Below are 22591 nucleotides of genomic sequence, written 5' to 3' on the forward strand. Positions count from 1 at the left end.
AATCTCCCCATCAATAACTTGAGGACAGTCATACTGAACTCGCTTTCTTACCTCATAGAAAACTCAGAAGAACAAGCAACAGACACTCCTAAATTCCTTAGGAGAAAAAGTGCCTTCATTGGTATTAAAATTCTCATCGCAGAGGAAACCATGAGATCCTAGGGGTGTGCAAAAGCTAAGGCAGGGCCCAAATTTTCCTGAGGGTGAGGAAAGGATTGTGGGAGGGGAGGGAGGGAGGAAAACAAAAGAAAGAATCTTGCTTTTTTTTTTTTTTTTTTTGCGGTACACGGGCCTCTCACTGTTGTGGCCTCTCCCGTTGCGGAGCACAGGCTCCGGACGCACAGGCTCAGCGGCCATGGCTCACGGGCCCAGCCGCTCCACGGCATGTGGGATCTTCCCGGACCGGGGCATGAACCCGTGTCCCCTGCATCGGCAGGCGGACTCTCAACCACTGCGCCACCAGGGAAGCCCAAGAATCTTGCTTTTAATATGTGCAGTATCAACTTTCTCCCCTCACAGAGTTACCTGGTCCAAACCGGAACTTAACAGAATTATTATTATCAGATAATATCTATAATCAATAATAGTTCATTACTTTTGCAAAAAGCTTTTGTTAGATTCTGTCCAGTGAAAGAAACACTACTAGGTGCTCTTCCAGGACCATCTGGTGCTCAGCTCAGCACCCTGTTCCGTACGAATATCAGGGACATGTATAGGATTCTATACATAACAACCGAGCCATGTGGATGAAACGGGCAGCTGGTTGCATGTGCAGGTTTTGACACTAGGTCAAGAAGTTGGACAGAGCATAGACCTTCCCCTTCTCCTCCCTGCTCCCTCCACCCCACCCACACCCAGTCCTTGACACCTTCTCCTTTTTGTACTTTGTTAAAACTTTGGATGAAATTTTATGGGAAAATATCTCACGCTTCATTCTAACATTTTCCCAGCAGCTACTCCTTCCGCGGGGTGGGCTGTTGCCCCCCCACCCCTCCCCCCATCGAGGGCAAAGAAGACCTGTCCTCCTGAGCTCTTGCTAACCTACTTCTGACCTCTGGGGCCTCTCTTCCACCTCAAGGTGGTTCAGGAAGCCCCTGCCCCACTACCACCCCGGGTTTCCATGATATTAGAAGATGGGAAGTTGACGTTTACACTGCCTTTGGCTTCTGCCAAGTCCATGCTAGAGGAAGCCCACCCACTCACCTTCATTTTCCCCTGACCCATTTTCTCCAAATTTGCTTGCTTCTTCGCTGATGGAATGACCAGAAAGCTGGCCCAACCGAACCACTTCACAAAAGCTGACTGTAAGGTTACCTGAGGAGCACAGAGACCCTTTCCACTGAGACCCTTCCCTTAGACCCTATACCTTGAGGCTGAACTTCTAAGGATTTGGGTTTATAGCTCTTGGGTACCTCGGGGTAATGGAAGAAGTCTCTAAAATCTGCAGTAGAAACGACTCTCAAAACCTTCCCCCTCATGACAGTTTCATGAGGTTTGTGTTTTGGTTTTTGATTCCTGTTTTTTGAAGGGCCAGCTGCTTTCCCGCTCACCTCGCACTTGAAGCTGCAGTGCTTTTATCTTCTTGCTTTCTTTCTCCTTCTCTGGCCTCATCACGTTCTCTGGTCTACGCCCTTGTTTATAAGTCTAGGTTCATTGATTCAGCTCTGTCTGTGGTCTCAGAGAGGATGGGTGGCACTTTTCAACCTGTTATCACACCCGATATGGCTCTAGGAAAAGAAACAAAAAATTGGTCTTATGTTGAAGAGGTAAGTAAGAGAGATTGACACAGCTGTGCAGAGATGAAACAAACCATAGACTGTTTTTCACACCTCTCAGCTGAAAAGAAATCAGAGAGCAGGAACCAGAGGGAGCATGCCGGAGAGAAGAGGAAAGGGGAGTCCAGTGCCTGGAAATAAAGATCCCTTGGTCATATCAAAGCTTCTCCATGGGCAACCTGAACTCACAATTAAAAGGGAAATATTAAAAAATATGCAGCCTGTTCAATAACTCCAAATTCCCATGTGCAATAATTTGAGAGAGACAGAGAGAGCCACCCTTGAGAGGAGGCGAAGCTCATCCCCAGTGCTTCAGGTTATGGCCATGGTCAAGTATCGTGTTTAGAATCAAAGCAGCTTTTTCTTCTTCTCTTCCTCCTCCTCCTTTTTTCTTTTCTCTCTCTTTCTTCTCTTTCTTCCCTCCTCATCTTCTTCCCTCTCCCCCTCCCTCTTCCTCTCTCTCTCCATCTTCTCCTCCTTCTCTTTCAGCTAGCTTTTTCTTTTAGTTCGAGGGAAGAGACGAAACCATAGCCCCCCTTTTTCCACTGAAGTTCAAGGCTGCTCATTGAACTGTAAAGCGTCAGAGCTGGATCACCCTCTTTCTCTACCAGCTTGCTGCTATGTTTTCAGGGAGGGCAGGGAAGCAGCTGTTGCTACTCCACTTTTTAGAGGGAAAAGCTTAAAAACCACCATCGAGCTGGTAGATGGGGAACACTGGAAAGCCAGAGTTAGGAGATGGGAACTTAGTTCCTCCTGGGCAGGAACGTGCCCTTATTTGGTAGACGGGACGCATTGCATTGTCTTTCCTTTTACTCCATGCTCTGTTTTCACTGATCCTCTTAATTGTGATTTACACTTCAAAACAAAACATTAAAGGAGGAAGGAGCCTGCAGAGAAACAAAGGAGGAATCATGATTTCTTCATCTATAATTCTCCATTTTCTCCATCCAAATAACTCAGTGCATTTAGATCTTTCTGGATGCCTGACAAAGCAGGTTTGAAGCTTATCTAAGATGAGCCAGGAACTTGGGAATCAGAGTTTAAGCATGTCAAGGGTTTATCCAGGGCCCAACTCTGCCCTGTAGTGTTCATACAGCACCCAGAGCCGGATTTCTGAATTTCCAGGAGGGCTAAAATTTCAAATCAAGGAGTGTTCTTCCCCCAGAAGCTTTTTTTTAAAAAAAAAATGCAGTCTGGAAGTATTTTCCTTCCAAAAGAGAAATGTTCGGCCCTTAGCCTCATGCTTTCCTTTTCTTTCTTTCCCCTCCCTCCTTCCCTCCCTCCCTCCCTCCCTTCCTTCCTTCCTTGAATGTGGTCTCTGAAAGATCTCTTTCCCCAGATGTTTTTCTGTCCTCTGTATAGTCAGGAGTCACTGAGACATATCTATTAAAGAGAAGCCACACTGGGAAGAGTTTTCAAAAACATTTGGCCAAAATCAGAGCATAGCAAGTCCCATTTCAACTCCTAACTTTCGTTGCTATCCTTGAGGAGAAGAAATTCTGAGGCTAAGAAGAAACTGGTCTTCTTAGAGATGAATGGGTCACAACCCACAAAGCTAGTACGTGTAAAGGGATGGAGCTGCCAGGCCTTCCCTCTGCTGATGTCCAGATGCCATGGGCCCCAGCTTCCATGTGGGACACCCGATCATGGCCCCAGGTCCTACAGGGCCTGCTGCAGGCCTGCTCCACTCAACATGGGATCTGTACCAGGGGTCTTTAACTGTCTAGTTTTTGAAGCCCAAAGTAAATTTTGGGAAACTATGTACCTGCGTATATCTAAAAATTTTTATTATAAGTTTTAAAATTTACAAAGGATGCAATTTATGTAATTTAGATGATCATTAACATATTGGACTTTTTAAAAAAGAATTTCTAGTTTAATATCATCAGTATCTTAGCTCCGTATAAGGCTCTAAGTTAGGCAGGTAGGATAAATCGATATTCCAGAAGGACTCTTAACTAATGAAAATCTATCAGGAAACTGATGGTACATTTTATTAAGAATGTCAGGGCTTCCCTGGTGGCGCAGTGGTTGAGAGTCCGCCTGCTGATGCAGGGGACGTGGATTCGTGCCCCGGTCCGGGAAGATCCCACATGCTGCGGAGCGACTGGGCCCGTGAACCATGGCCGCTGAGCCAGCGCGTCCGGAGCCTGTGCCCCACAATGGGAGAGGCCACAACAGTGAGAGGCCTGTGTACCGAAAAAAGAAGAAGAAAAAAAAAAAAGAATGTTAGATACATCCCAGAAGGTGCTGCTGTTCCAACCACACCACAAAGTTTGACTTCAGCCCAAGTTTGGGACAATTTCCCTTCTTATAATGTAATGTATTTTTATTACATTAAAATAATAATGTAATATTATTACATTATTAATAAATATTATTTGAAACTCTTTTTTGATCATTCTATCACATTTCTCTGTCAGAAAAAAATATACATATACATACGGCTTTCTTTTTTTTATTGAGGTATAATTGACATACAATGTTATATTAATTTCAGGTACACAACATAGTGATTCGACATTTATATACATTATGAGATGATCACCACGATGAGTCTAGTTACCATCTGTCACCATCTTAAGTTATTATGATATTATTGAGTATATTCCCTCTTCTGTATATTACATCCCCAGGACTTATTTATTTGACAACTGGGAGTGTGTGCCTCTTAATCCCCTTCACCTATTTTGCCCATCCCCCCACTCCAGTTGCCCACCTCTGGCAACCACCAGTTTTTACCCTGTATCTATGAGTCTGTTTCTGTTTTGTTTTGTTTGTTCATTTGTTTTGTTTTTTTAGATTCCACATATAAGTGAAATCATACAGTATTTGTCTTCCTCTGTCTGACATTTTGCTTATCATCATACCCTCTAGATTCGTCCATGTTGTTGATAAAGGACAAGATTTCATTCTTTTTTATAGCTGAGTAGTATTCCATTGTGTATATATACCACGTCTTCTTTATCCATTCATCCATTGATGGGCACTAAGGTTGTTCCCATATCTTGACTATTGTAAATAACACAGCCATGAACATGGGGGTACATATATCTTTTTGAGTGAGTGTTTTCTGTTTTCTTCAGACAATATCTTCTTGTTGATATTCTCCATCATGAGACATTCTTCTCATATTTAGTTTCCTTTAGTTGTTTGAATACATGTTAAATAGATGATTTAAAGTCTTTGTCCTAGTAAGTCTAACATCCGGGCTTCTTCAGGGACAGTTTCTATTGATCGGTTTTGTTTTGTTTTATGGGCCATACTTTCTTGTTTCTTTGCATGTCTCAATTTTTTGTTGAAAACTGGACAATTTATTTAATATTATATGGGAACTTTGGAAATCAGGTTCTCCCCCTTCCCTATGGGTTTTTATTGTTGTTTAGTGACTTTTCTGAACTAGTTCTGTAAAATCTGCATTCTTTGTCATTTGTGGACACTGAAATCTCTGCTTAGTTACTTAGCAGTCAGCTAACATTGAACAGAGATTTCTTTAGATGCTTGGAAACAATAAGTCCTAGCTTTTGTCAAGTGACTCTGTATGTAAGCTGGGACACACCTTCAACACTCAGCTAGGCACTTTATTATAAGTTTGCCTTAACATTTACTTCCTGCTTCTGCAGAGCCTCAAGATTAGACAGAGGTGAGAGTTTATGGCCTTTGCAGGTCTTTTCTAAGCACGTGCACAGCCTGGTCATGCACACAGCCCTACACATGTTTGGCCTTCTGGATTCCCAGGAAAATATGTCAGAGCTTTTCAAAGCCCCCTGTGGCCATCTGTTTCCTCGGCTTTTTTTTTTTTTTTTTTTTTTTTTAAGATTTTGGTTCACCTACTGTTTGCCCCCAATTCTTACCACTGCCCTAGGCAGCTTAGTTATTCACCAGTTGCTTCTGATTGTTTTCAACAAGCAGGCCCAGGGAAGAGGCTCTTCACTCCGGGCAGCACTGAGTCAAGTTAAATAAAGACAGCCTTGTAAATGGGGTCTTCCAAGGAACCAAAAGACAGGTCAAATCATGACAATTTTCTGGGAAAGGGGCTTTAAAGAAGCTCCAAACCCATTCTTTAACCACTCCAGTGACTACCAGTCTGCTGGTTTCACTATATTGTACGCTCTTGGTTTTAAAGGCTACGACACAGCTGGGGAGGCAAATCCATCCAGAGCTTTGGTCAGCCTGTCCTTCAGGCTTCCCCAGCACCTGTAGTAAGTGACCTTGAGTGTGGCTTCTACAGTTGAAAGATACCCCTAAAATGGGGGAAGGTGAACAGGAAGACTTCCGAAGCCTCTGGGAGAGCTGTAATCCCATGACGTGGGTGTCTCCTCTTGTAATGTGAAAACAGGAACACCATTAAAATCATGTTCCTTTAGAACACGGAACTAACAAGCCACCACCAACCAGAAGAATAAGGGAAAGGTCAAAAGGAGAGAGGAGACGCCAGTCCACACGTTCTACCAACCTCCCAGGATCCTCCTCGCTGGAATCCATCTTGGCTGAGCGGTTCCACTCACCACCAGAAAGGACTCTGAGTCAGAACGATTGGCCAGAGACAACCCGGAAACTAATCCCATCACCATAAAACCCGAGACCGCAGGCCACGTGGCAGAGCAGTCCTCCTGGGTTCCCTTACCCTCCTGCTCTCCACCCGGGTGCCCCTTGAAATAAAGTCTCTTGCTTTGTCAGCAAAAAAAAAAAACAAAAAACCATGTTCCTTTAGTCTCAGCTCCTTGTCCATGGCATTCTGAAGTTAGATACATTTTATGTGCATTTTTACAGGCAAAGTTACCCAAAGATAAGCTTATTTCTGGCTCTGTGGTATTTTCACCTTCTTTTTCTTTCTTGATTCCAAACACTCCTCACAGTTTCAATTCCTCTCTCCTACTTTGTTCTCCTTTCTGTTTCTAACACCCCTAATTATTTCAGATTCTTCTCCCTGCTCTGAAGTTTTTGTATCTGAAAATTATGTATTTAGAAATACTTTCCGGAGGGAGTGGGAGATTCTCCAGAAATGGGTACAGAGAGAAGGTTGTGAAGCCCATCCTCTATTGAAATGAAAGCCCACATTGGATGATGACATTTTACCATCAGTGTGACTTCCTCCTCTAAGCACTTCACAGGTGGTAATTTTTTTTCAAAACAGCAAACCATGCAGAAATGTTTAAGATGAATAAATAGCCAATCATTATAACAAATTCTCATACCACAAAATAATATCACCGTGTTGATTTTCACATGTTCAACACAACACAAACACAGTCATTTATATATTTACTTAAATGTTTTCAACTGTGCCTGAAATATAGTAGGCATTCATTATCATTTTTCAAATAGATAGATGGATGGATGAATTAATGAATGAATGAGCAAATGAATGAGCACAGGAATGGGCAAGTAAAGCTCCTCAAAGCAAGGACTAGACCTTGCATATTTGCATACCTGGTATAGCACAAGGTGGATACCAACTGTTCAGAGTATAAAAGCTTTGCCATGTTCCTGTGCTTTTGACCTTGGTGAGTTCTGTTGTTAAACTTATCCCAGGTTATCACAAATCAGCCTTTTATTAAAATAGTTGGCTCACACTGGTTCATCCTTACTTTTGTTCTCTTCCTCAAATCCAAGTGTCAGCTGTTTGCCTCAATCACTGAAATGCAAGGTCCTTTAGTTATTGTTCCAGACTCATCTCTCACTGCTTAGTCAAAACTACTCTCTATAACCTACACCCCCTTAACTCCACCTCACTGACTTGCCTAGCTCTGAGCACTGAGTTTCCCTAGCTTTAGTCTTTCTTTTCTAGTATGGATTTCAAGAGGATCAGAATACGCCACCCCAAAATATGCCCCATTGGCATTAGGATTATTTTTAGCTGAAGGCAATTCAGAAGTAGCAGACACAGGGCATACATTTCTCTTTGTAAAAGTGTTCCCCTCTGCCGTGCCAGGAAGAGGAAAATGACTCTTTATCAACTGAAGGCCACAGTTATCACCAGAGATGAGATGAGTCTGCATGACATATCTTTTTTTTTTTTTTCTTTTAGAACAGCACCTATTTATTAACTCACAGTTCTGTAGGTTAGGCTTAACTGAGTACTCTGCTCTGGGTATCACAAGACTGAAAGCAAAATGTCAGCTGGGCAGGGCTCTGGGGAAGAAGTTACTTCCGAGTTCGTTCAGATTGTTGGCAAAACTCAGCTCCTTGCAGCTGTAAGATTAAAGTGCCTGTTACCTTGTTGGCTGTCAGCTAGGGGGTCACTGTTTGCTCCTAGAGGCTGCTCTTTGGTCCTTGCATGGTACCCCCTCCATCTTCAAGCTAGCAAAGGTGCATCAACTCCTTACACTTCAGTGTCTCTGTATAACATATCTTATTAAACAACCCTTATCTGTCATATATTTCTTAGCCTCCTTCCCACAAGTCACTACCCCTAAGAGTCCAAACCTCCCCGCCTTTCTTTGTCTAGTCACTTCTCCACAACTTATCACTCTTTGTTAAAATAGTATATAGCCCCCAAGTCTAACCACTTCTCTGGGATTTTCACTTCTTTTCTGTGAAGCCCCCAGGCATTATACAAATGTTAATAAAATTTGTATGCCTCTTCTCCTGTTAATCTGTTTTTGTCAGTTTAGCTGTTATTTATATATTTTTTCATTTTGCCCATTTTTGTGATTTATATAAGTCAACTCATATTATTTATATTTTTATGAGACTTTCTTAGTCAACATGATGTTTCTGGAATGGATCCGTATGGATGCATGCATCTGTAGGTCATTCATTTTCCCCCTTAGCCAACATGTCATGCATATATGCCTTCTCTCTCTAAGGTGATTGCGAACTTTGGGAGCAAGGAACATGTTTTCTATAATGCTGCTCTCAAGGCATTCTTAGTGGCATTTATGACTTGTTCTTTGAGATTCTTAGCTGTTTTTTTTTTTTTTTTTTTTTTTGTGATACGCGGGCCTCTCACTGTTGTGGCCTCTCCCGTTGCGGAGCACAGGCTCCGGACGCGCAGGCTCAGCGGCCATGGCTCACGGGCCCAGCTGCTTCACGGCATGTGGGATCTTCCCAGACTGGGGCACGAACCCGTGTCCCCTGCATCGGCAGGCGGACTCTCAACCACTGCGCCACCAGGGAAGCCCTTAGCTGTCTTTTTAAAATATCTAAATTGGAGGAGAAAAGATGGAGGAGAATGTCCAAAGGGTTATTGAGATTTTGTACCGAGCATGGTGGCTGCTCACTCCCCACCCACATTGAGGCCTCAGCCCAAGAAATGGCCCTAAACTGCCCTGTGAGAGATTTAATTTAGATAATTACAATTGGGTATGTATGGTGTGCCATGTGCTATGTCAGTTCCTTTACATGAATTATTCTTTGTAATCCTCAAAACAAGCCAAATGAGGAGGTGTATTAGCTTGCTAGGGCTTCCATAACAAAGCACCCCAAGCTGGGTGGCTTAAATAACCGAAATTTATTGTTTCATAGTTTTGGAGGCTAGAAGGCTGAGATTAAGGTGTCAGTAGGGTTGGTTCCTTCTGAAGAAGGTGAGGCAGAATCTGTTCCATAGCTTCTGGTGGTTTGCTGGCAATCTTTGGCATTCCTTGATTTCTAGATCTCTGCCTTCATCTTCACATGCTGTTCTCCCTGTGTGTGTGTCTGTGTCCAAATCTCTCCTTTTTATAAGGACAACTGGATTTTTAGGGGGCCCATCCTATTCAAGTATGACTTCATCTTAACCGATTACATCTGCAATTATCCTGTTTCCAAATAAGGTCACATTCTGAGGTACTGGGGGTTAGGACTTCAACATATGGACTTCGGTTGTGGATGGGGGAGGGACACAATTAAGCCCTTAACAGGGAGATATTATTTTCTCCATTTGAAGATAAGGAGGTAGGCCTAGCGAGGTTATGTTCACTTGCTGAAGTGGAATGGCTAGGGACCCCAGGGTTACTACGGTAACCTGGTGGTCCTGGGGTGGGAGGAAATGGAGGCGGTGCAGGTCCCCAGGAGCCACGGGGATGCTCTGGTGACCCGGATCATTGGCAGTCACTCCATAAAGCTGTTTAGATGAGAGGTAATGGGGTGAGCTTTAGAATTAGTGCAATCTGCCGCTCGCTAGCTATGTGCTCTTAGGAAAGTTATTTAAGCTCTCAGAGTCCCACCGCTTCAGCTGTAAAATGAGATAACACCCGCCTTGTGCGGTTATGCAGATTAAAGGGCAGAGGACAATGGGCGAGAAATGTAGTGATCATCAAAATTGACACCTAGCCTCTCATCCCAGCCACAACAAATGGAGCTCGGGTCTGCATGCAAATTTCCTACATTTGGGACCATTTTTTTGTTTTGTTTTGTTTTTGTATATAGTAAAAAAAACCACATAACATAGATTTACCCTCTTAACAATTTTTAAGTCCACAATGTGCACATTGTTGTACAACAGATCTCTAGAACTTTTTCATCTTGCATGACTGAAACTCTATACCCATCGAACAACTGCCCATTTTCCTCTCCCCCCAGCCCCCAGCAACCACCATTCTCCTTGCTGTTCTATGAATTTGACTACTTTAGATACATTACATAAGGGGATTCATACAGTATTGGTCTTTTTGTGATTGGCTTATTGCATTTAGCATAATGTCCTTAAGATTCATCCATGTTATAGCATATAACAGGATTTCCTTCTTTTTTTAAGGCTGAATGATATTCCATTGTATCTATATGCCACATTTTCTTTATCCATTCACTCACTGATGGACATTTAGATTGCTTTTACATCTTGACTATTGTGAATAATGCTGCAATGAACATGGCAGTGCAAGCATCAATTCAAGACCTTGCTTTCAAATTTTTGGGATGTATGCCCAGGAGTAGGCTTGCTGGGTCATATAGTAATTCTATTTTTAATTTTTTTGAGGAACCCCCATTCTCTATTCCATAGTGGCTTCACCATCCTCCAGTTCAGGCCCATTTAAATTAATTTAATTTAGATAATTAAGCACAACCCTTGACCAGAAAAGTCATTTGAGTGGGAATTGGGGTGGGGGATGGTGGTGGAAGGGTCAGAAACGAGGGGAGCAAAGGCACTCTAGAGAAAGGCTTCAGCTCCAGCTGTCTGCCTCTCAGGGTATTTCTCAAGGGGGTAAGGGCACTACTGGCCTTTAGGGCTGGACACTAAATGCCTCTCGAGCCACTGTCCCATGCATTACAGGAAGGTTACCAAGACATTAAATATCAGTCATACCCCCAGTCGTTGTGCAACCGAAAACACTCACCATTTCCAAACTCTCCCCTAAGGATGGTCTGAACCCTGGTTGAGAGCAATTGGAGGTTCTAACAGGCCCCAGGCTATATATTGTCTCTGGAAACCCCACGGCACCCAGTGCAGGGATAAGCCCACTGCTGGTGCTCAAATAACCCTTCATGATTGACTGACTCTAGAATTCCTCTGTACACATCCTTTCTCACAGCTGGACTTCTCCAGCTCCATTTTCCATACTCTCCCCTGGGAGGAGCTGGTGTAATTTCAAGGATACGGTTAAGGGAGGAGGGGATAGTTCTTAGCTTGGAACGTAGCCCCAGGAGCCTCTTCAAAAGCACTTAGTAATCCGAGATACCACTACACGCCTATTAGAATGGCCAAAATCCAGAACACCAAATGCTGGCAAGGATGTGGAGCAGCAGGACCTTTCATTCATTAGTGGTGGGGATCCAAAATGATACAGTCACTTTGGAAGACAATTTGGCAGTTTCGTACAAAACTTAACCTACTCTCACCATACAAGCAAGTAATCGCGCTCCTTTTTATGCCCTCAAAGGAGGTGAAAATTTATGTCCACACAAAAACCTGCACATGGTTGTTTATATCAGCTTTATTCATAATCGCCCAAACTTGGAAGGAACCAAGATATCCTTCTGTAGGTGAATAGATAAACTGTGTTACAACCAGACAATGGATTGTTATTCAAAATTAAGAAGAAATGAGCTATCAAGGCATGAAAAGACAAGGAGGAAACTTAAATGCATACTACTAAGTGAAAGAAGCCAATCTGAAAAGTCTACCTTGTATATGATTCCAACTATGACATTCTGGAACAGGCAGAACTATGGAGACAGTAAAAAATCAGTGGTTGGGACTTCCCTGGTGGCGCAGTGGTTAAGAATCCACCTGCCAATGCAGGGGACACGGGTTTGAGCCCTGGTCCGGGAAGATCCCACATGCCCCAGAGCAGCTAAGCCCGTGCGCCACAACTACTAAGCCTGTGCTCTAGAGCCCGCGAGCCACAACTACTGAGCCCGTGCTCTGCAACAAGAGAAGCCACCGCAATGAGAAGCCTGCGCACCACAACCAAGAGTAGCCCCCGCTCACTGCAACTAGAGAAAGCCCGCGCACAGCAACGAAGAATCAAAGCAGCCAAAAATTAAATAAATAATAAATAAAAAATTTATTAAAAAAAAAAAAGATCAGTGGTTGCCAGGGGTTGTGGTGGGGGGGATAAATAGGCGAAGCACAGATGATTTTTAGGGCTGAGAAACTACTTTGTATGAAACTGTAATGGTGGATACATGTCATTATGTATTTGTCCAAGTCCATAGAATATACAACACCAAGAATGCACCTTGGACTAATGTCAACCTTGGATTCTGGGTGATAATAATGTATCAGCGTAGGTTCATCAGTTGTAAGAAATGTACCACTCTGGGGGTCGGGGTGTTGATAATGGGGGAGGCTATATGTGTGTGGGGGGCAGGGCGTTATGGGGAACCTCTATTACTTCCTCTCAATTTTGCTGTGAACCTGAAACTGCTCTAAAAAACAAAGTCTATTAATATATGTACATATTTTAAAAACCCTACTCAATAAATAAGGTTGCCAGAAATAAACACCTTGGGCCAACAACTCCCTACCATCATCTCCATTTGCATTTTCCAAGCTTCTGACGCCTGAGACATCTTATAACACAAGGTAGAGGGCTGGGAAACCTCAAGTGAAGTTGCAGTATCACTCAGAGATTTGTGTTTGAACCGCCATACAGAATTTAGCACACTTTGGGTGTTTCAATATGGTGATGCCAACCACTGGTACTGATGTGACAGCTCAGTGGTTAGTCCTCCCTCTGGGAGGAACTGCCTTCTGAGTTACATTTTCTCCTTTCTGCTTTAGTGATAAGTCTGAAGTATCATACTGAGTCAGTATTATGAAATGGAAGTCGTTTGACCCAAACAATTTATCCATTTATTGACCATAGATTAATTGAGTCAATAAGAGCCTAGATGTGCACTAAATTTGGTTTAAGTGTTGGAAATTTTCTAATCGTCAAATGCCAGGGGTTTGCAAAGAAAGAAAAATGCAACTATTACTGAGTGAAAGAAAACCTCTGTCCCTCCAGATGCCTGCCTGGGTCTAGCAGAGTGGCTTGCTTTCCTTTCAGATAAATTGTCATTGAAGCAAAACCAAGATAGGAGAAATGTGAACCCCCTCTCTTTCAACACTACCCATTGTGTTCAAATTCATAAGAAAGTTAAACGGCCGCCTTCCTCTTTAAGAAAATATGAAAGCTGTCGCTTTGAAATAGAATTCATTGCCCTCAGACTTTAAGCGCTATCTCTGTTCAGCTCCAACCGGATCTGCAGCCCCCTTCCAAAAAAAAAAAAAAAGAAAAAGAAAAAAATTCTTTCTTCTCAGTGGTGAAAATTACCCCACCTGGAATGCACTCTTCAAAAGGCTCACGCAGCCTGTTCACATGAATGAAGCTGCTTTCTCGAGGGCAGAGGCGGACGCTGCCCTCTCGGGGCGCTTAGCCAACCTGGGAAAAGGAAGTCACCTCGGAGGGCAGGGTAGCTGCTGAGGCCACTGCACACGCTGACTGCCGGCTCCAAGATGCAGTATCTAGACTCCAAGGAGCTCCCGATGGATGAAGAGGATGATGTTTTTGGTGAAGGTAAACACGTCATTCTGGCAGGAGCCTTTCTGATCTACTTTGCTTAGCTTTGACACTGTTGGAAACTGTGGCCCGGCTTGGGTAAGGGACTTGAGGACTTTGAAAGCATCCTGGATGGGATGGCACCCCAGAAGTACACTGCAAAACCCGGGACAAGGGAACTGAATGGTTCCTCCAAATACATTTTTTTTTTTTTAAGTCATGGCCAAAGGTTTAGTTTAGGGTAGAAAATAGTACTAAAATTTCCCCTTGTCCCTCTTCTGTGCTCTCTTGTCTAACACCTTAAGGAAATAAGTCTGTCTCCGTGCTCAGCACACAGCAGGACTGCAGGGCAGCAGTTGGACAGATGGGCCGGGGATGGTGCCCCACGGTGCCATATTGCTTTGCTCTGCAGTACCCACCTCTCCTTCTTTTCTCTCTCTGCCTTTGGGTCTTGCCCTCTCCACTCTTCCGTGGGCTTATTTGGCACCCCAACTCTCTCTCGGTTGCCTTTCCCTTTTCCTCTTCTTCCAGGCTGGGAGGCAGCAGCCATGCTAGCTTCTGACATCAACTGCACCGCTTAGGTTTCCCCAGGTAGACCAGTGTTGTGGGATTTGACTGTAAGGGTTGCAATTTGAAATGGCTAATCTTGTAATCTACAGATGCTTTGTAATCAAATGCTGCCTATGAGGTTGGGCTGTAGGCAAGAGCTTTTCAAGAATTTGGAACTGTCTAAAGAAATGGCATTCTGGACTCGGGACCCCATAAACTCATTGGTTTCCGCAAGATCCGTATCTGGTAGTTTTTTAAAAACTCTTATCAAGTAATTTTTTAAAGGAGCTCTAGTAAAATTTTTTGCAGTTACCCAAGTAGTACAAGTTCATTGAAGACAAATGAATGAGTATAGCATAATAAGAAGCCCTTGTGATCTAGTCATCTAGGAGGTAACCATTACTGATGTCTGTCTTCACATTACTTTGTTGTAGCCTCAGAAATATTTAAAACCATAATTTGGGTTTTTACCACAATTTCAACCAGCTTAAAGAATATCTCCCCCAGCTTCCTTGCTGTTTGGCATGTTCTCAAGCTGTTGCTCTACTTGGATGACAGGTAGAGCCACTCTGACTCGAAGTTTGATCTTAGGCTCCATTCCTCAGCTTTCACTTCTACTTAAAGATGTTTTCTCTGTGGGCTTCCCTGGTGGCGCAGTGGTTGAGAGTCCGCCTACCGATGCAGGGGACACGGGTTCGTGCCCTGGTCCGGGAAGATCCCACATGCCGCGGAGCGGCTGGGGCCGTGAGCCATGGCCGCTGAGCCTGCGCGTCCAGAGCCTGTGCTCCGCAACGGGAGAGACCACAACAGTGAGAGGCCGGCGTACCACAAAAAAAAAAAAAAAAAAAAGGATGTTTTCTCTGTGTATACATACTTAGTTACTCCCTTCAGCAATTAGAACATGTTTACAACTAAGAAGATAAGCCTAAATGGGACAATTTGGTAATTATCTACCCAACCTCCAAAACGCCAGGCCACATTTCTTTCCCCCAAAGGGATTTTTCTCTTTTACCAATGGCTACAGTGCTAAAGAGTGCCACCTATAGACGGATAGGTGAGCGGCCCCACTCTGAGGGAAAGAATTAAGACTTCAGCAAAGCAGGGCTTGATGAGTAAAATCTCTCTCTTGAGCATTCATGATTATCACGGTGATTATTTCAACCTCAACAGCACGGTAAAGAGTCAAGTTGGGAGTCAGACAAGATTCCGATTCAAATTCTCATTTTGCTTCTTATTACCTATGTGATATAAGCAAGGTAACTGCTAAACTAAACCTCTGTTTCTTCAGTGGTGAGATGGGACAATAATACCTATTGGGTTGTACAGAGTATCTTCATAATAGATTCATAACATTTGCGTTGTACTTCACAGGTGATATGCTTTGTACTTTCCAGACTGATTATCTCATTTAACTTAATCTCTAAAGATTAGAGAGAGAATCCTTGCAAGTCCAACATCCAGCATATTTGTATTCAGTTTTCAGAGTCATGGATCATGTTTGCCTATTTATGTGAAAGCTTGTCCGGGTAGTTCCTTCATTTTAAGTAAGCTCCCTGCAGGGTAATAGTCAAGAGCTTCCTCTCCAGGCTTGTACTGCCTGGGCTTTGCCACTTAATTCACTCTATGACTTTGAGCTGGTTACTTAATCTCTCTCTCAGTTGACTCACTTATAAATGGAGTACTAACTTACTAGGATGGTGTGTGGATTAAATATTGTTGCAGGGAAGGTGCTTAGAATAGTGCCTCAAACATGGTAAGCACTCAATAAATACTAATTCTGACTATGTATTCACAAAAATGGGTTCTTAGAATAGGTTAGAAAGCAATGTATGAAAGGAATTCTGCACAGAGTTTTTTCACATGTCTGGCTAACCTAGTATATTCAGAATAGGACTTATTACAGAAAATCAGTTCATAAACCAATTTTCAGATGTATGCCTGGGTGGAAACAGCACTGGACAAGTTGTTCGGAGCCTGGATTGTAGCCCTGCACCTGCTGTTATGTAGATGTAGGATCTTGGGCAAGTCACTTAATCTTGCTGAGCCTCATTTTTTACCTAAAACAAGAGTGTTGATTACCCAATCTCTCAGATCTCATTTGAAAAGCTCCAGCATTCTATTACTTCATCTTTTCTGCACAGTGGCATACATCTACCTAGAAGAGTTCAAGCTTGCTCTAGGTTTCCTCCATGCTTTTAGCTCACTTTAACATGCCTAAGAAAGCAGAAAGCTTTCGGTCCAGTGAGTTTCCTCTAACATAAAGGAAGGAAGATGCCTAGGAGCTTGTTACCAAGGCAACAATATTTCCTTGCAATGGACACATTTTTAAAGGACCCTTTCCCCCTAAAAAAAGCACAAATTTAGAATTTAGGTCCATTTGGTTAAAAGTATATATAATCCATTTAGATTTATGGACCACATAAAGATCTGGGAAGAAAAAACTGAGTCATGCTCACAATATATTTTTTTAACTGCCTTTCTGAGATCCTGTTTGCTTCAGCTATTGTTTTCTGTGGTTAAAGAAAATGTTAAAGTTCACGAAATTAAGAAGCATTGGTGTGTAACTTTGCTCTTGTTCTAGAGGAGCGTTGCATATGATTAGTGAGAGGGAGAGAGGAAGAGGGAGAGAAAGAAAAGCAGTCACCCACCTACCCACCAGAAACCCCAATATTTTATTCCTCTTTCTCTCCCTCCCTCCCCCACCCCCACCTCAGGTTGGCTTTCCAAATATCACTATGTATTTATTTATTTTTATATCACCATGCCATTTAGAAAATGGTTACTATCCAGTAGGCTTTATTCCTTCCTGGGGGAGTGATTGGTTTGATTACCAAGCTATTGAAAAACCAGTCATTGGAATTAGAGGGCTCCTTTCCCATTGTTGTTTCAAACTTATCAAATTAAAAGGCTTTCATCTCTTTTGTCACTGTGCCTTCTTGACAGCCAGTCTGGTGTATGTTAGTAGAAATAGCTGGATGGATAATAATAGTAATGATAACTCTAACAATTATGATGGCGATAATAATAATAGAAAAAAAGTGTCACGCACAGTGGAGGCCCTTGGCCAGCTCTCAAGAACAGAACAGGATTCGTGTGTGGGAGGAAACAGTTCCCCAGGTGGTGGTCAGCCAGTAGGTTAGCAGTCAGAACTACTCCTTGGCACAAGTTAAAGTTGCAGTCCTTCTTTCCTTAGAACCACAAGCCCTCACTGCCTTTGTTTTTAGCAGCGCTCGGTAATCTGTGGTCAAGTGCAATGATTAGAATAATAAAACTCCACGAGTTCACGGTCATGTGTGCAAAGTATTTCTCAGGCTTATATAGTCCCTGGACACGTACATGTCTTTTAAAATCTTGCTTCTAAAAAGACCACAGGAAACTGCAAAGCTTTGCCAGACCTTCAAATGTTCTGGTACAATGCAGCATAGCATAAGAATACTTCTCCTGTCCTGGATTACAGTATCTAGGAAAGTTGTTTCAGACTCCCCAGAGGAGAAGAACTCTCCCAGATAGAGAGAAACTCAAAGGGAAGTCCACTCGACCATTAGCTGCCTGTCGCTCTTAAAGAGACTGACAGATGCTTGAAAAAAAATGCCGCACACTTTCGAACCAAACCTCTCTCCTTTCCCCAAGCCAAGTAAGTTAGCAATTTTTTCCCTTTCAATGGGATCTTCAGCTCAGAGAGAGCAAGAAAATTGCAAAAGTTTTAACAAAAAGAGAATTGTAAGCATAGAATACGTGCCCACTTTGTCTTTCTGTGTAAACTGCTTACGAAGCCAAGGTAGATTTTTTAAAATGGGTAAACAATTATGCAACCTGTTGTAATCTGGCACGTTTTGATATTTACTGAATTACATTTGCCCTTTCCAAAATTAAAAGAAAGAAGGAAGAAGAGATTAAATTAAGATTATGTACAAAACCAATAAATCCTGAAAGTTCAGACTGGTTAAGTCCACACCCTCTATGAAAAAAGTGTTGAGAAAGAGAACATAAAAGTGTATGTGCCTTGGTTAGAGAGAGAGTTGGACCTTTTTGTTTGATTATGCCACATTTTATAGCATGTAGATATAATAATTGTTATTTAGCTATGTTAGCCCTTTCCCAAAAACATCCATGTGTGGGGTTCTCAAGTGGACCCAAGTAATGGGATTGGAGAAGGGATAGGAAGAGGCTGCCTTAGTTTCCTGGGTTGAAAAAAGTTGACCACTCTTTGCTTTCACAATTTGCCAAGATTGCTTGGGTCAATTTCCATTCCTGGAATCCTGGATAAACGTTTTGGTTGGAAGTCGTTTTCCCTACTTTATTTGTCACAGGGTCCGGAGCAGACACAGACCTTCCCACAATATTTCATGCCTGTGTGACCTATGCCTTGGATTACTGCAAAACATTCCCTTCCCATAGATGTCTAGGAAGCTTACTTTGGCTGGTGCCAAAGAGATGGTGTCATTTCAGGGGCACAAACTAAAATAGCACATTGCACTAAAGCTATGCAGGCTGTCTTAGCCACCAGTCCACCCCCCCTGATTTATGGCCCCCAGTGACCTCAGGGTGACTTATTTAGATCAGGCCAAAAAGGGGCCCAGAATCACAAAGAAAGCATTTTAAATGCTTATTTAGTATCTCTATAAGCAGCCAGTAAAGTCTTTTTAGGAATAGTATGAGATAGCCTTGAGTATATCTTCTACAGGACTTGAGTTGAAAACTACAAGTATATGCATACCCATTGTTTGTGTGGGGGGGGAAATAGTTTAAAAAAAAAAAGAAATGTGTAGTTGTTATGATCAAAGCAGTGAAATAAGTTGGGGTATTGCCCCTGCTCTTTGATGGGAGTTACTTCACTTACTGAAGTCAACCTATTTATTAAAGAAATGTGATGTATCACGTTACCTATACCTCACATGTTTTACTGTGCTTAGCAAGTGTAGGCTTATTCCACTTCTCATTTATTTTTGGATGGCTAAATTTTGTCTATTGATTGTTTACCAAACAGCTGTGATGTTTAATGAAAATGTTTGCAATTCAGTTGGTTTCAGGAGAGATTTTAAAGAAGGAAAAGGTATTAGTTGAGTCAAGTTGAAATGACTATTTAAAGTACCAGAAGGACAGGGAGGAAGAAAAAAAAAAAATAGTGACTGGTCCTGTCAGGTAAAAATGGACAGAAGAAAATGAAACCACAATGCAGGGGCTGGTGGGATATTGAACATTCACGTACTTCCTCGACAGTAAGTTCCAGGCTGGATTGGGGGCTGGTTTCTGGGGCGCCTGAAATGTGGAGATGCCTGGCCGACTAGGAGGGTGATGATCCCATACCATGTGTGCACTGCAGAGTGAAGGGATTTGTCAAGAATCTGAAGTGTTTGATCCTTGTTGATAGACAAACCAGGTCGTTTGAGCTGAAAAACCACTTCACTTTGTGCTGTGTAGACAGAGTGTATCTCATCACTCATCAAGAATTTCCCTTCAAGAAAAACGACAATTTACTTGATCACTTTTAGATATTTTTAAGAGAAAGATTTTGACATATACGCTGGGATAACAATCAAAAGGCAGGTATAATGGCCAGCTTCACTCCAGAAGGCAAGTTAGTGATAATTTATATTATCGTCATTCTCTCACGTGTGGACTTTCCATATCTTACGCTTTTTCATGCCTCAACTGGCTTAACAGAGGCTTCAGGCAGAAGACACTTGAAGGTCAATGATGGATACAAGTAAAAAATTCTAGATGTTATAAAAGTGAGGAAAATGTGAACTTTTGGCAGGGTGAGGTGTCTATTTTCCCATCTGAGGGAGAGAGAAAACACTGTGTCAAGCTTTGTAAAAATTGTCATTAATAGATAACCTAGTAAACAGAGAAAAGATCTTGAGGGTATGTCATCTCTGCTGTATTAGGAGGTTTAACCCTAGGAAATAATTATTTCTAAATAAAATAAAGAGAACTAAAAACAAGTTGCTGCCTTCTGGAAAGTGACAAGGTTATGGTGCCATCTTTTCACTGCAAATCTTTCCTTCTTAGTCTTTGGATCACTGGGAGTTCAGAGTTTAAATGTTTATACTGTACAACTCAAACAGCAACAGGGGGACACCGGCTGGTCTCTTCTCCCTCTCGACGTCATTCTAAACTGCCCATTCAGTGTAAGAAGTGATGAGCCGAGAACCAGGAAGAAAATAACTTGACTTTCAGATCATAAATTGAGTCAGCTGGTTGAGCAGTTGAAGATATTTTTTTTCTCTCTATGAATTGGCGTTCAGGAAACTCTGAGAGGGAGTAAATATGAAAACATGTTCTAGGGTGGGATTTTCCTTCCTATTTATAACAGCACAACGAACTGATAGAATGGCATTTGAAGAAAAGTGTGCCAAAGAATCAAATATGCAGATAGGATTTGTAGAAGGCACTTTTAACCGCTTTCAGATCAATTATATGACTGAAATATTATGAAAAACAATCTCTGAAAAACAATCTCTTCTCCTTCAACTTCTGGTTTATATGTTCAGGGTTACCAAGGATGTCTTTGAGGTGGGGCATGCCTCAGCCCGCTATTAATCTCCATTAGCATCTCTAAAGACTAAAAAATAAATTAGAATTTAGAGTCCCAATATAAAGCATGATAAAAAGCTTTTTCAGAAAACATTGCTATTTTGAATGATTTGAACTCTATAATCTGAATAAAATAACCATATGCTTACGCTGCAGTTTCCAGTGGAGGACAGACCCCTTTTCTGGCCATATTGCTGTACTAAGCACTTGGCATCCAAAAATTCTAGAGCCACCCATGTTTGTAAATCTTCGATTTTTTTTTTTTTTTTTTACCATTCAGACTTCCAAACTGAGGGAAGATAGCATAGCTGAAAGAGCAAAATATTTGGACTCAAAAGACCTAATTCAACTTACTAGTAGCTTGACTTTAGGCAAGTTACCTAACCCTTCAGAATCTTCACTTTCCTTCTTCCACTTGGAGATGATGATAATTATGGTGATGGTGATGATGCTGGGGTGGTGATGACGGTGATGTGATAAAGATGGTGGCGGTGGTGGTGGTCACCTCCCCACACAAACTGCTTGAAGTTAAAGGAGATAATGTATGCGATAATGGAAAACCAGTAAGGACTTACTACATAAATGTCAGTGATTTTTTAATTGTGATTTTCTCAGCTGTCCCAGTCTCCCAAGTCTATACAATTCTCCTCTTCTACCCTTGGCCTGTGATTAACAAAGACACAAGCTGATGAGAGCACAGCTATTGAGACTGCTCACTTCAAATGCTTTCCTGGGAATATAGAGGTGCGTCTGGCTCATGAATTAACAAGCCTGGCTGCTATCCGACCTCCACCATTTGACAAAGGCAGGACTCAGAATAACCCCTTCACTTGGCACAAAATAAATTTGTGATTTCTTACCTTTTTTTTTTTTTTTTTTGCTTTATTCAATCTGGTCTCCCTCTGAAAATCCTCTGAGTATTAAAGAGTGATATAAGCTATGGCAGTTTTCTTGTGGAGAGAGTCCCCTTTGCCTTGGTCAGGAATGCTGGAGGTGAAGAATCATATCTTTAACAGTATCTTTAACAATACACAGGCCCTTTCTCCTGGGTAAATATTTACTTGGGGTAAACACACCACAGTTACTGCCTCTGCATGCCGCTTTACAGAGTACTTTTTAAAAAGTAATTTGATAAAGGCTGGGCTCTCTATATTTGTTAAACCATTTCTAATTTAAAGATAACACTTATTGAAACTTGGATTATACATATGTTAATGGCATTTTAGGACAGTAATTAAGATTTTTTTTTTTTTTTTGCGGTGCGCGGGCCTCTCACCGTTGTGGCCTCTCCCGTTGCGGAGCACAGGCTCCGGACGCGCAGGCTCAGCGGCCATGGCGCACGGGCCCAGCCGCTCTGCGGCATGTGAGATCTTCCCGGACCGAGGCACGAACCCGTGTCCCCTGCATCGGCAGGCAGACTCTCAACCACTGCACCACCAGGGAAGCCCTAATTAAGATTTTAAACAAAGCCTCTACAACATTTCCTCTAGTGGTGTTTTGCTTTGTTTTCACTTCCATTGTTTTTTAAAATATTTTCAGTGGTGAAACCTCCTGGAGAAATCATGGTAATCTGTTTATGTATATTTGTGTGTAAATATATTAATGTGCACACGTGTTTACAGGAGGACAAACATTAGTTCAATTGTTTAATAATAATACTTCATGGGACAGAGAGCAAGTTAATGGGATCTACCCGCTGTGAACTAATCACCAAATCTTTATTGAGCACCACTCAATAAAAGTTAGGACTAGGGCACATAACTGGTCAGGCTGGAAATGGTCCCAGCTGTAGGAGGGGAGACTGGGTCCTCCCCATTCCTG

The 22591-nt window shown here is 42.3% G+C and overlaps 1 protein-coding gene across 5 annotated transcripts in view; it reads left to right on the forward strand.

Moving 5' to 3' along the window:
• RIPOR2 (RHO family interacting cell polarization regulator 2) overlaps positions 1-22591 on the forward strand; it is a gene marked incomplete at both ends in the record, with an annotated part of 214228 nt that overhangs the window by 89810 nt on the left and 101827 nt on the right. For 2 of the 5 annotated variants that reach the window (XM_079712742.1, XM_079712745.1), the window contains one exon: positions 13642-13702. The exons of the other annotated variants lie outside the window; for them this stretch is intronic. In XM_079712742.1, the coding sequence (XP_079568868.1) occupies positions 13642-13702 (61 nt within the window). Of the gene's footprint in view, positions 1-13641; positions 13703-22591 lie in introns of those variants that run through there. 5 annotated transcript variants of the gene reach the window in all.

This window comes from Hyperoodon ampullatus, assembly GCF_949752795.1.
Source record: "Hyperoodon ampullatus genome assembly, chromosome: 10".
NCBI lineage: Eukaryota > Metazoa > Chordata > Mammalia > Artiodactyla > Ziphiidae > Hyperoodon > Hyperoodon ampullatus.